Here is a 15,286-nt window from a genome sequence, read left to right as displayed (position 1 = left end):
AATCTTGGTGAAAAGTTTGAAATTCAAAGAGCTCCATCTTACATTAACACTTAAAATCCTTCCTGCTTAAAGCAGGGCATGCAAACATTAATTTCAAAATGTTACAAAGAAAACAGAATGCTTGAAGATCTCACAGGACCTAACTTGTCCCAGGTTGGTATGTTCACACTGAGTCCAGAAATACGATTCAAGCTTGGAATATTTTAGGGTGAAACGCCCAAATCTGAGAGTGCATTAGTGAAGATTTCTAAGTTGCAAGAGGAAGAAAAAAGCTGTAGTGTCTTTATTTGCACCTCATGCCTCATTCCTCTTACAACTACTCACATAAACACAGAGGAAGGTTTTAAAGGTGCAACCTTTAACGTGGGTATACAGGTCAAACCGGCCAGAGACCTACCATGGGTTCAGAAACTTCAGGCACAATGCTCCACTGTATTCTCCAACCCCTAGAAGTTATGGAAATAGTTAAAGAGAGCAAGTACTTCTTCTCCACCTGCCAACATGGATTGTTTGTAAGAGGTTAAAAACTCGTTTTCCACAACAAGCACTATGGCTAAAAAAAGTGTTAAAATAATCCCCAAATTAATGAAGAACCCATAACATAAGTACAAGTGGCCAACCACAGACAGCTTTAAATATATATACATTAAAAAAAGGCTATGTAGATATTACAAAGAATCACTGCTTGTGGGTTTTACAACAGAAGTGAGCTGTGTGCACAGAGTTAATAATTAGTAATATTTTTTCTTGTTTTTTTTTTTCATGTGAACAAAATTAGATCAACTTATTCAGAAGCCTATTTGCTACTGGTAATTTCCAAAGAATAGAGTGTGAGACAGTAAGTCTCAATTAAGCAGTCAGAAAATCATTTTAAAATATGCACATTAAAGTGCTTTCCAGCATTTAAGGGGGGAGAGACCATCATCCTAAACAAGCATTTTTAAAAAATCCTCTCAGTACACAAAACATACATTTTTTAACAAGTCTTAATTTTTAATAGAGATTGAATCTACAAATGGAAGATACTTTGGATAAAGTATGCTAAGAGCTACTGAAAAAGGCAGAACTGAAATGTCAGGCCTAGGTGAAAACTCTCTCCAGAAAAAAGCAGAAGGCTTCAATATTTAAGGTGATTTTCTCCAACTGCTCTGAATGTTGCAGAATTTTATTTTAGAATTTTAACGTGCTGAGGCATTTGTCAGAGAACATGCAGCATGATTTATGATGACCCAAGTCACAGGATAGGAGGATAATTCCTTAGAATAGTCAAAAAATATAGAAAGCAATGAAATTAAGGATATTAGAGTTTGAATTTCACTGTTAGACTTAACTCAGAACATTAGAAAATTTACAACGCAATGCAAGAATAATAAAACATATTTTAAGCAAAGCATTACAAGAGAATAATATTTAAGTAAATACCTGGCTATGAGGTAATTTAGGGACAACCTCAAAATTGCTAAAAATAAGAACATAGGAATGGCCCAGCCATGCCATACAGCATTCATGTAAATCTGCAGATCAAAAAAAGAGATGTGGATTATAAACTGGTGTAAAGTGAGATGCATGAAATATTGTTTCCCACTGTACTACTGGGTTCAGAATCATGCAATTCAGATCACAAAAATTACTAAATTGTAGCCACACTATGACCGACAACAGCACTGCATTCATGAACGTAACATCAACAATAAAATTGAACCAAATTTCCAGAGACTATACTTAACTAGTTCTCAGTTGCTTGAGAGAGAGTATTGAGTATTTCCAACACTGTGACTACACGAAGGCGTAGTAAAAAGTAAACCCTAAAGGCTGTGAATCTGCTCTGTGACCATGATACGGTCCAATCTCACCCAGGGCAGCTGAAGCACCGGTATAATAGAAGAGTTGTAACAATTAGCCCCATACAGGGCAACAGGATAAACTCTCACTCCATTATTACAGGTCAATTAAATCCCATATTTTTACCAAGGCTAAAAAAGATTGCAAGAAAATAGGTTTTATTTTACCTAACAATTAAAACCACAAAGTGCTTCAAAAGGTCTCTTTCCCATCTTCTGAAAATACAGAAACTTCAGCCTCCCTGCCAAGAGATGACAGACTTTTCACTGATAACCCCAAACCAAAGCATCGCCCTGGCTCCGACGTCCCAGAGCTTTCTGAACAAAAGCTGAAGTTCCTTCTTTCAGCTTTTATCTGCAGAATGAGTTTGTCAGGAGAGGCGAGAGAAAATCAGTAGATCAGGAGAAGGGACAGACACAGGTCACTAGGAGGGGAAAGCCTCCTCCTCAATATTCCTTCAGCTGTGCTGCACAAAGTAGCATTAAAAAGGGCTCTATAACTTACAGGGAGGGATCTTTTAATGAAAACGTGTGTGACATTTTCACCGAATTCATTCCGTTCATTTAGCTACAACTAACAGTAATAATTTCCATCTATATGAAAATATTTTATATGCACCATAACCAAAACAATGTAGATCATTTAATTAACAATTAGAAGGAAAACAAACCAAAGCCCCACTAAATAGTTCTGCCACTTTGTGGCATGCGAACCTTCCTACATAGCATGGGAATGTTTGACTTTAGGTCACAGACCCGATCTTTTTGCATACTAAATGGTACTCAAATCACGGCATTTTGTCTCTCATCAGTAAGTGTGATCCTGACAAATGGCAAAGAGCACTGATGGTGAACGACAGCTTATCACACATGGCAGCTATCAGCATTTCAGCCCTTGACAACAAGAGATTTTGCAGAGGCTGAAGCAACCATTAAATTGAAGGACTGGGAGACAGGAAACAAGAAATGAGAGAACAATGCCCAGATTATTATAAGTTACTTTAACAGTTACAAAACTATGCTACAATAAACCCAGAATACACAATTGACGTGACTTTGAAATATAACTGAAGTGACAACTACTGGTATTTTGTGTTAAATTAAATTACACTATTTGATTTGACTTAAACTGTAGCACAACTCCTACTCAGATATGGCAGTTTCAATGAATTTCGGTAAATATTACATTTTTAAAGTTCTTACTAGTCCTGGAGGAATAAGATAACTTACAATAAAGGCAATAGCAGAAGTGTAGATAGAATACCAGTCTGATAAGGCAGAAAGATTCTTCACAAAATTAGTAACAGGTTTGGCACCTCTCTCTAAACATAAGTGGAGAAAAAACACAAGTGTCAGAATTAGCTGGCAGTGGTTAAATAACTTGTAAATTATGAACAACCAAATTAGAAAATGAATAGGAGTATTCAACACATGTAATGATAAAAAGGCTTATCCAAATTAAGAAAAAGTAAATCCATAAATGTAACTGAACAATTAGTTAAGGAACGCATTTTCAAAAACTTTGTCTCCCACCTCTGCAGCCCTTTGCTCTCTCTGTCACTGAACAGGAGACAAACCTGTGCCCAGAGCGGTGTCACCCTCACACACAAATGCCCACAGCCACACAGAGACAGCACCAGGAGCTCTCCCTCATGTCCCCAGAAACCACTTGTCCTTTACCCTTCCTGCTCCTCTGAGCTCTTTACCACTTGGGCAAACTAGCTAGGGGACACAAGAGAACAGGAGAGGGCTGCTGCAAGAAGACCCTTGCTTTCTCTGCTAGAACACACTGGTTCCACCTTCCCTGAGAAGACTGAAGACTATGCTTGGACAGGAAGCCTCAGGAGCACCCACCCTCATTTGCAGTTTGCAGCTCACAACTTTAAAAGTTTTCCTCAACACAGGCTGTGACTTGCTGTCCCAATTTGTCTGGCTTGAAATTCAGCTATCCTTGATACATTCCTTATGGGAAGTAATTAAACAACTAGGACTAGATTTCCTTGAGCATCAGTGGCACAACCAAAGCAGCAGATGAAGTGGAAGGTGATGCCCAAGGCACTGGAAGAGGTCATGGACTCAAGTACTGCTCCACCATCCCACACCGAACCCACAGGGAAGGTCAACCGCTGGAAACTGCTGGTGACAACAGGGGTCTTGAGGAAAACCCAGGTTTTGGGAGCTCCATGTGGTCATCAGGCTCCCCTGGACAACAGGGATCTAGATTTTGTGGCCCAGCTAGTGGAAGTTAAGAGTGACTCAAAGCTTCAACTTAATACTGCTTTCTTTAAATCTATTCTGAGGGCAATGCATGTCCACCACAGAGAACAGGTCACAAGTATTCTCCCAAATGAAACCAGAAGAAATACTGGTATTAGAACAAGGACAACAAAACTGACTTTACATGAAGACTACAGACCCTGATTTCAACTTCACCTTTCCCCCTACAATAATTTAATAATTTGGAGCACAAATCAGTCAATTTTTTTAAGCCAAAAATTCTTTCCTGCACAGAACTTTGGGAGGGCTTCACTACTTCATTTAACCTGCCATCTTGCACCCTCCACCTTTCAAAATAATTTATCAGCTATCCAAGAGAAAGAAATGCAAGACACACTTGGGGTATACATCATCCAACCTCTCCTTCTTGTAACTGCACAAGCAGGAGAACTACGAGCAGCTCAGGCATAAGTGTATGAAAACTATTACTTTTGCCATTGGACAAATACTCTGTTCTCATTCATTGCATGTTTACATGTTTTAATTAACATTACATAGGGTATCTCTGAACTGAAAATGCAATTCAAGATTAAAGGCAATATTCTACCGTTGCTCCTCTAAGTTACTTTGAACTCCAAACACTAATTCAGGATTTTGGAATAATTTCTGCTTATGAACTGGCAGAAGTATTTCAAAACACTATATTTTGAAATGCAGCAATACTTCCAGTACGGTCACTAAAAACTGGTTTTACTTCCAGAAAATAAATACTGCTAAGTACTCACTTAATCTTCTCATGTTTTCAGTCAACCTGAAAAATAATGGATAAAAGCAACTTGTTAAAAAGGCAAGTAGTGCACAGTTGTGTACATTTAGTGCCTTAAATACTGCTCAGTTATGAAACTTGATGCAAACATCCAGCCGATTCTTGCCTGTTATGAAAACTGTTTCTAGTAACTAACACAGCCCACCTTGCATCAGATCAAAAGCTGAAATGTAAAAGCCCTCCAGCCTAACTAAGACTTTGTCCAGTTTTTGAAAGGCATATGATGGATCCTGGTAAATAATGTAATTCTGACAGCAAATAAACTTCAAATTTCATGTTTTGGCCAAAGAATTCACAAACCTTTTGAGACAGTTCTATACGTTCTGTTTTATTACTTGTTATACAAACACTTGCTTAAGCCATGTAAGAGGTTGTAAAAAAAAGAAAAAAGAAAAAAAAACAACTCGTAGATAATCCAACAATTTCTCACAATCATGTGAGAGCTTTACCTTCTAGCACTAAGTGGCTCTTCTGTTTCCACTGTATTCTCTTCTGGTTGAAATCTGAAGTCCTCAACGTACTCCCCAAATTTGTCACAAAACCACTTCTGGAGCCTCGAACTGACTGTGTGACTACGCTTATCTATGAAGGAGAAGAGAAGAAGCACTAAGTATGAGGATAATAGTAGAAGACATCTTCATCCCAAGGTTGCCCCGTCCCCGCACGCCACACATCGCTGTGAAGCAGAGTTCGTGCAGCTTTTCTGCCCTTCGGCACCACTCTTCACGAAAACTCGCTGTGCAACGTCCTTCTACCGATGTAAAGAAACCCTGACTGCACCAGAAGGGTAAAATAAGACTGAAGGTGACTACTGCTTTGGTCTTAAGAATAGCACATGGAAGCATCTTATTAACAGAAGTACAGAGATTACTTAAACATCCTAACAAACAAGAATTTTTAGCAAACACTGTAAAAACATTTTCTGGTTCAAGAGGTTCCCATAAACAAAAAAACAGACATAAATCTCAGCACTCCTATTGTGCTGAAGGGTCACCTTGAGAAAAGCCAGAGTAAAGCAAAACACTCCTGAGCAGGGTGCAGGACACTGCTGTGCAGCCACAAAGACTGGAGAGGAAAGGGAGGTGAAAACTAGAGTAAGATTCTGCAAGAGGCATTCTTACTAGCACTGTTCAATCATTTTTTAGGCTGTAAAGATGCCTGTGTGTGTGTGTGTATAATGTGCACGCACTTCTTTCTAAAGCCAGGCTACAGAAATAATGCTGCATGTGCCACTTTCTATATATGGAACATAAAGTCATAATACTGCCTGGAAAGTCTTATATGGCAAAGGAACGCAGTGATGCACGCTTTCTGTATGTCAGTTCCAGTGGAAAAACATAACATAAATACATGGGTATATGGAAGTAATACAAGCGTTAAAGCCTTAAGGTAGCGCAGGTGAGAACAAAATAATCACCTTCTGCTTTACCTGTAACTCAGAAAATCCCTGTCTAGAAGGAACAGACTGACTGTTCTTTGGAAAGGTAGGTCACAAAGAGGACACAGTCACAACTATTCCAGGATCACACTTAAGTACAGAACTCCACAAAATTAAGATATGATTAAACAGAGGCATGAAAGATTCATCAGGCAACTACTACAACAGCCAAAATGGTGCTTTTAAGCACATGAGATAAAGCAACTGGGGCTCAAAAAACAGAATCAAACTATTAATGAATGGCAGCAAAACCTAGAAAAACAAGGAATTTAGTGGCAGTTTACAGCTGAGATAACACTTATATTTGAAAATAAACAAATATGAAGGAGCTTCCCACACGCTAATACTTCAAATAGTACTGAGAAAGAAATTTTGAGTGGACGAGACCGAAAAAAATGGCAGGTGGTAGTTGATATAACAGAACATATATATAACATATAACATTACGGGAGTACAGGAGGAGCAACTTCAAATTTAATCTGCAGTTTTAAAAGCCTGAGTGGTTGTCTCAATCAAGAGGTGCAGGGAGGAAAGCTTACGTGTACTGGAAGATTGAGAGTCTGCCTGTTGCCTTAGTTCTTTCAGAAATCACTATATTATTGAATTCATAATAAGCAGCAGCTTGATAAATGTAGACAACAGTGAAAGTATCCAAGAAAATTAGTAACTCTTAAGCTTATTCTTTCTCCAGAACATATTTTCTTTTAAAAACAGGAAGCACTATTACAGTTAATGGCATCAAAGAGCTTTTGCAGTTGAGAACAAAACAGAACACCTTTTCTACGTATTACAGCTGATTTCTGGTAAGCCGAAAATCAACAAGGCACACACAAATCATGATGTCAGGCAACAGGTGGCATTACACTCCTAAATATTTTACGATACAGAAGAAATTCCTTGCTCAGGTGTGCAAAGTCAACTACAAAAAGTAAAAGCAGAATCATGTACAGAGAGGCAAGCAGCTGCTCAAACGGTCTTTCACAGTCAGCTTCTTCAGAAGTCCTGCTTAAGGACCCAGCAAGTTTTTCAGCAAGGTTTGATCTTGTAAAAATCAAAGGGAAGGGGTAAAAAATTCTGACTGAACCATACCGCTAGCAGAGATCTGACCAAGATTACCTGTTCCATTGGCTTGTGTCTGTGGCTTGGCAGGTTGCTGAGCTGCAGGCGCCTCTTCTGTCCTGCAAAGAAAATGGAAACAATGTGAAATGCTACAGATGAAGATTTTTTTTCCCTTTGAGGTAAAGAGAGCACTGGTACCTCCTCCATGGTTTCCACAGATGAGATAATATAATCACGACAAGAGAAAAATTAAACTTATGCCTTTTCGCAATATTCAAAATATTCACTGCACACTGCACTTAGGATCCAGGGAAATACACCCACCGGGAAGAGGGGTGCGGTTTAGCCATTTCCCATCACTGACAGCTCCATTTCATCTTACAGCTACTAAATAATTTAATATCATATTTGTTGCATTGCTTATGCCTTTGTGCTGCATATTCACTGCAATGCCATCCAGGAAAACTTTTCAGAGCCCCGACTTTTCCCACAGTAACAAATGAAAAGGGATTCCATATAGCAAGTTGATAATCACAATACTAGAACAAAACCATGCAGGAACCTTGAATTCTGCCATTGTCACTAGAGTCAAACACCACTCAGCTTCAGTGAGTGGAACAGGTCTCAAGAATCACTTAAAATGTTATGTTTTAAGCTCTTGAAATGCACAGATACCAACCCATTTTAAAAATATCTTTTTAAAAACTTCTAAAATTTAAATAATGGTCTGAAAAACTGACAGAAAAATGTTCTAAAAATATATGGCAAGTAGCAGGCATCACTGGTCTTATCTTTCAAAACAAGTCAAGAATAATATTCTCATCCATTAAAAGTGTACAGTTTTTAGAGAACACAATTGCTTTTGCCATTCTGCACATGTGCAAGGCTTCAAATTATATTTGCACCATCCACAGCCTCCGGCTGTCTTCAGAACACCTCGGGCTTCAGTCCAAAAGTCTTCAGCCATCCCTGTAGATATTCTACAGAAAGATTTCTCTAACAAGGCAGCAGCTTTGACAACATAACACCAGCCACAGCAAGCTTTACTTGACAGGGAGTTATATGACTGAATAGATTACTGCTTGGAACAAAAACATGATGGCCATGCAATTTCATTATCACTCATTTATCTGACAATGTAGGTGCTTTCAAATGTTGCCTTCATTCCTGCTCCTCGGGAAAGGAACCAAGTGGGACACTGGTCAGCAAATGGAGAGCAGGAAGAGGGATCTTGCTGTACGGGGCAGATCACGTCAATATAGATGGATGTATAGTTCTCTCTCTTGCTGTTCCTATAGCAAATACATCAGTGAAAGATCTTGCTGTACTGGCTGCGCATGGAAAAGGCCATAACGAATTGTGCAGTCTGAACTAGCGTGACAGAGAAACTACAGAACTAATTAACTCCCTTCCTTCCTAAGCACTCCCATGGCTAATGAGCTTTCCACATCCTTGTTCATTTCTAAAAGGAACATTTAGAAATAATTTACTGATTTAAAATTATAACTGGATATCCATCAGTGTGCAGTAGCCAAATTAAATGGTTTCTACTTTCAAAGCCACTTGTTCTCATTCCTCTTCAGGACTTATCCAGACCTCTTCTGTATCAGCAGCAACTCTTCTTTTCAAAAGCCGCCTGAAATGCCACCAGTTTATTTTTTCTAGCTAAACTTTAACTTTGGTTTCTGTGCTTTTTTTCCTCAGCTTCTGTACAAACCACGGGTTCCCCACCTATCTTACACCTTCCCCAACACCCTTGCATCTCCTCCATTTCCAGCTCTGTCTCTCTGAAGATAGACAGCAATTATTGTGATCAAATTTGTACAAACTATCATATAGCATTGTCTTGTTTTCCTCTATCATCAGGTCAGACAGTTACATCATATAGGTGGGCATTTTCATCCTCAATCTGTCACTGCCACCATGTTTCATTGAAGCTGAAGACACATGTTGGAAGAAAGGAGGCAATCATACTTGAGTAGGTTCACACAGGCAGGAGCCCGTCACTCAACTCGCTCCAGTTGTGTGAAGGTGCTGGGAGGGTGTCACACCTGAACAGCTCCAGTGACAGAGCTGAGACAGGATCCCACCACCACCAGAGCCTTCAGGCTGGGTCTTCCTTTGACATGCTGGGATTTATTTTCAGAAGCAGCACAGCATCATTACTCTCTGTGTTTCTCGGGACAAAATCCAAAAAGTCTCATCAAGCAGCAGTTCTGGATAGCAGCCTCACTGGGCTCCGTGAGGGGTACATGACGGTTTGGTTTTGGCCCTTTTTGGTGCTTTTCTGTTTCATATTTTGGCAATGTCTTACTTGCCATCTGCCTGTTACTCCCTCCCTGTGAAGAACCTGACCTTTACGAATCATCAGGTTAATGACAACTCATTACTGCACCTGTGAATCTGGTTATAATTAGCCACTTCAGACAGATTCGGGCCAGGAAGCTCAGAATTCATTGTTTAGGCTTGCACACCCACTGGGAAGCTCAATCCCAAAATGAGGTCATGTTGAACCAGCCAATACATCAAGACCACTGACACAGGGGAGGAATTACCTTTCCTACAGCTTCTGAACCACTCCTCATGCTAGAGATCAGCTAAAGGGCTGGTGAACACAAACGGTCCCCAGAACAATACAAAAGGTTTTTTCTAAGCACATCCCTTAACTGCAGCCTGCACCACAGAAAACAAGCTGCATGAATTCCTCTTGGACCAGGCTTTCCATCCAGAAAATGGTGTGTGATCGGTAACACCAACAGATGCCCAACCTGAGGTTGAGTCATGCTTCTGCAACTAGAGACTGCACCCATTTAAAAGCACAGGCTGATTAAAACAGATAAGAGCAACTACAGCCGATGGAGAAGACAAACACGAATGTGCCAGTTTTAATGTTTTTAATACATACCCAAGTCAGGGAAGCAGTACTGTTAGAGCTGTCCATGACTGGCAGATGTACAGCATTCAAAAACAACCAGCACACACTGATGCAGCGTCCATTCAATGCTGCCCCACAGAACAGTGCCAAAGGATTATTTTTGTAACAGTAAGTATCACACAAAAGTTAAGGGAGCCTTGACATTGAAGGCCATTTACCTTAGCTAAACATTCTGGTTTTGTGCATCTTTGGCCATGAAGACAGCAACGAGTTGAGGCGCCTGTGAATCCACAGACTCTCCTCAACAAGAGTCTGGAGACAACAAGTCCAGTCACTGCTGGGATGTTCTCAGACATATTGATATCAATTTTCCTACAGGCTGACTCCAAGTACTGAGTTCACATCACCCATCACCATTCTTTTGACAGCTGTTGTGGAAGCCAGTGAAGGCTGTGATATCTTTCTTACTGCTCAAAACAACATGAATGTGTATGTGCTTCCATCAAAAGCACATTACAAGCTCAGAAATGAAAAAAAATAAGCATAAAGGTATATTCACAGCCTAGTTTCAAGATTAATCATTTGAGTATACATAACTTGTGAGCTTGAGAAGCTGTCGCAAAACCGAGTTAAAACATTTTCCTATGTTTTGCTTCTCCTTCCCATTAAAATACATCAAATATTTCAGAAGCCTTTGCCCTCCTCACTGCATGCATTTTACACGGCTGGTGTTCTAAACTGGTAGTTCCAGAAACAAAAGGCTTCAGCAAAAAATATCATCAACTCAAAGTTGTACGATATCCAAATGCTCACAGGCAGGAAAAACAAACCGACAGAAACCAAACCAAATCAAACCAAACCAAACCAAACAGATAAACCATGAAAACCCTACAACAAACCAAAAAAAACCAAACTCTTGACAGGAACAACTTCACCTGTCAACAAATCTAAGTTAAAAATAAAGGCACGCACCAAGTTCAGCCAACTGGGTAATGTCAGCAATCCCACACGTATGTCAGCAATCCCAGCACAGCAGTTCAGGCAAGAACCTTTTAAGCCAGGTCTCGGGTTCCCGCTACCTGTGCGGAGTCCCAGCCCGACAGGGATCCTTCCCGCAGGGAACGCCTCCAGCCCCCAGAGCAACCGCGAGCTGAAGCATCTTCTCAACCCACAAATTCCACCACGTGCAAAACTTCGCATGTGCGAAGACGCCATTGTTCAACAAGAGGCCGGGAAGAGTGACCCAGGATAAGTGGTACAGAAGGAATAGTGGCTTATGCAGAAGCATTGTCTATTTTCTCCTCTTAAAAACAGCTCACAATGACACTAATAAAAAGGTTTGCATAAAACACAGCCTGTTGGTAAACGCTGTTGCAAAACTACATTTTTTTTTAAATTTTCTGTGTAATAGAGCTAGCTCACAATTTATAAAATAAGGCAGTAATCACCCACAATTTACACTAAATAAGCATTGCTCACACAGACTATTCCAAATTATTTCTGCATTGTTCCACTAGCAAAATGTCATAAGCTTAAGCTGTTGTACCAAATGCTGGGCTGTCCCAAAGTGCGTTTATGGAAAACTTCAGCTGAGGTCACAATGCCTCTGAATACTCGGACGATGAACCCTACGACAAACAAAACCACTATATATCCTCTTCTTCCACTCCTCCCTCCTCCCTGGGAACAATTCAAGGAAAGAAGCCCATGTTCTTCACTAAAACAAGCAAACAAACAAAAAAAAAAAATCTATATTTTTAGCTCACTGTTTTATCTTTGCTGAACACTCTGCAGCATGTATTTATATAGCTATAGGTATTGATCTACTTCACATGTACTTTTGAATGCCGCAACTATTAAAATAATTTCTTCCTTCTTATAATACATCATAGCGTGATTTGGTTTTCATTAGCAGTTCACTTCTGTAAGCAAAAAGGACAGTATATGCCAACATGTTTATATGAATATCTATTTAGACATCTTATGAAAAATTAGGTAACTGAGAAGCAGGACAAACTTGGTTTTGTTGACATAAGCAGAGATGACTTTCTGCAGTAACTTGCTTAATAAAATTAAGTTTCCATTAGGCATAAATTTGGCCTATTATGCATTTGTGTCAGCCAACACTTTGTCTGTAGTCCTAATAAAAATATTTCAAAACACATATAGTGAAGCGCAAAAAGTTAAAAAGAATTGCACACAATGGAGCACAAGGGAAAACCATAGACAGCCCAATTTTTCTTCTAGGTAAAAACAAGGAAAATCATCTTATATACACCTGACTGTCCCAAATAGGTTGGAACTAGCAAGACTAGTTAGAAAAGAGTTGGATAAAGTGGATAATTGGCTGAATGTAATCCCCCAGTGCAATAACCAAGCTAAAGGGCCTAGTGTAATCCTTAGGATACCTAAATGGGAATACAGGGTTGGAGCAGACAGCTCATGCTACCTTAATTTAGCAATGGCACACCTGCTAGAGATTTGCTGTTGTCCACAATCCAACAAGACACAGATGTTAACACTAATATTGATAAACAAAGACCTTCAAACTCTTTTTTCTACAAAACACATGTACTCATAAGTCACAGTGGGCCATATCAGACCCTGGACCATTCTCACTACTCTGAAATAGAGCAGGACAATGGGTGCTTTCCTGCAGAGGAAGGCAGCTCCTCATCCTCCTCCAGGACCCCCAGCAATGATGGGCTCACTCTCCCGATTCTCTGGAGTGTGACCTGGAGCCCAAGCACCAGGGAAGGTTTAGATTGAATATTAGGAAAAATTTGTTCACTGAATGGTTTATCAAGCATTGGAACAGGCTGGCCAGGGAAGTGGTGGAGTCACCATCCCTGAAAGGATTTAAAAGATGTGTAGACGTGGTGCTTAGGGACATGGTTTAGTTGTGAACTTTGCAGTGTTAGGTTAACAGTTGGACTTGATGGTCTTAAAGGTCTTTTCCAACCTAAATGATTGTAGGATTCTATAGGAATAGGAGGTAAACAGACCACAGAAAGTAACCAGGCTCACGTTTCCTGTAAATGGCTCCTATTTCCATTGCTACAGAATACCAGTGGACACAGACTGCTGGCCTCACCAGAAAGACATTTCTATACCCAGGAGGAGCACAAAAGGAAGCAGCAGGCTGGAAAGAGTTTGTATAGCATTGGGAAATCTCACATCCATGCAAAAACATTTGCCTGTTTGTTCTTGCTTGTCACCTCTAAGTAACTGGCAGTGCTTATCACGCGTGATTACCAACTTAGCCTGCAGTTTCTCCTGATGACAGCAGTTGATGGTGAACCATAGATCCTACTGCTCAGCCAAGTAATCTTAGCTACTGCTGAGGAAGATTACACAGGCAGCTGCGTATGCAAGGGGTCTAGACCAACAAGGCCACCAAGAAACTACTATGATCTTAAGATCTGAAGTCCATGCGTCTTAGGCAGACTAAGGACAGACGACATCAAATGTGATGCTTTGCATTATTAAGGTGGGTGTCCTCAAGGCTGAAAGGACTTAGGGATATAAGGAGACATGTTTTCCTTCATTGTTGCAGTGACAAGGAAGGCTCAAGCTCCAGTCACATCCACACATTTCGGGTTGTGCTGTGGTACTGGGATGTCCTTGCTGCTGCTAGAACAGGAGTAACAAGGACCGGACAATCTGGAGATGGCGCAGGTTTTGAAGAGGCAAAGCACGTGCAATGGCATGACAAAGGCTCTGGCATACAGTGCATGCTGACAGCTCCACATAGGGAAGATCCCTGAGAGAAGGCATCAGAGAAGCTGAAATTCAGAATATCCCAACTAGACAAGTGTCAGGATATCTCTGCAGATGGGGCACTATGTGATGGTTAAGTAACTCCAGTGTACATCGGTGTACAAGACGTACTTTAATAGGAAAATACAGAGCGCTTCTTTCTCTGTGAGCTACTAATTTATTTTAAGAGAGCCTAGGCTGGAAATAGAGGCTTTAACCAGAACTCAGAGACAGTCAGAGATCTCAAGTGGCTTTCAGATTTACAGTGAAGATATTTATCTTACCTTGCTTTAGATATTTCTCTTACCTTGCTTTAAGTACTTCATTGACTCTTTGTTCTAGTTCTAATCTCCTCTGCCGTTCCTTTTCTAGCTCCTGCCTTAACGTTTCAGCATTTGTTTCTTCTCTCAGCTTCCTGAGCTCCTCCTCTATTAATAAAGGGAGAAGAAAAAGATTTAGTTACCCTGAAGTATTTATATTAAAAAATTAAAACCTAATTATGACAGACTACATGGGTTTTTTGATCTGTGCTATACCAAATATATTCACCACAAAAAAACAAGTAACCAAAGACTAGAAAGACTTCATAAAAGCACACAACTATATCATGTACAAAATACTTAGTTACAACTGTCAAGGTGTGAAGAAACAACAACTTTAAAGTTTTCTTTTCAAGATGCAGTGTATCAAAACTAAGCCCTTGGTACAAGCTACATTTATCTAAATAAAATGTGATGTACTCTTCATTCCCCAAAGAAATAATCAGCAGGAAAGGTTGTAAACCACCACACAAACGGGTACTCACATAGTTACATGATGCCATATAACCCTCTATCCATCAATTTCTGGCATCCCTGTATTTTTATCAAGTCAATTGGCCCCATTACAGACCTGAGCATTTTATAGTTTTAAAAAGGGGTTATTAGACGAGGACCTAAGTTCAGATTTTTACCCCTTTCCAAGATAACAGTGTGTCCTACTAATTCCCATGCAATAGCTTATATATAAATATATATACATACACACACATATATTTACTTATACAAACACATATACACACTCTCACAAGTTTTTTCATGAGAACTTAGTATCAACTATGCATGAGACTTTCTGGCTCATTAGCCTTGCTTTTTTGTCATTGGCAGTATCCTTGTTCATGACCTTATTTTACTCTAGAGATACAATGGGGTTACTATCACTGATCGCTTCTGGATCGCTTTTCCCAGATATGTATATAAGAGATATGACAAAAATAAGATTGGGATCCTCTT

At 39.8% G+C, this 15,286-nt stretch overlaps 1 protein-coding gene across 1 annotated transcript in view; it reads right to left on the bottom strand.

Moving 5' to 3' along the window:
- Positions 1-15,286, bottom strand: part of GRAMD4 (GRAM domain containing 4) — a gene marked incomplete at its 3' end in the record, with an annotated part of 50,727 nt that overhangs the window by 12,696 nt on the left and 22,745 nt on the right. The window contains exons 3-9 of the mRNA XM_080363424.1: positions 14,323-14,443; positions 7,439-7,500; positions 5,334-5,466; positions 4,844-4,869; positions 3,072-3,163; positions 1,423-1,514; positions 398-446 (exon numbers count right to left, since the gene is read on the bottom strand). Coding sequence (XP_080219550.1) covers positions 398-446; positions 1,423-1,514; positions 3,072-3,163; positions 4,844-4,869; positions 5,334-5,466; positions 7,439-7,500; positions 14,323-14,443 — 575 coding nt within the window. The remainder of the gene's footprint in view (positions 1-397; positions 447-1,422; positions 1,515-3,071; positions 3,164-4,843; positions 4,870-5,333; positions 5,467-7,438; positions 7,501-14,322; positions 14,444-15,286) is intronic.

The sequence above is a fragment of the Nesoenas mayeri genome (genome assembly GCF_963082525.1).
Source record: "Nesoenas mayeri genome assembly, chromosome: 1".
In the NCBI taxonomy this organism is placed as follows: domain Eukaryota; kingdom Metazoa; phylum Chordata; class Aves; order Columbiformes; family Columbidae; genus Nesoenas; species Nesoenas mayeri.
Note: the sequence above shows the minus strand (reverse complement) of the source record. Positions and strands in the feature narration are given on the sequence as shown.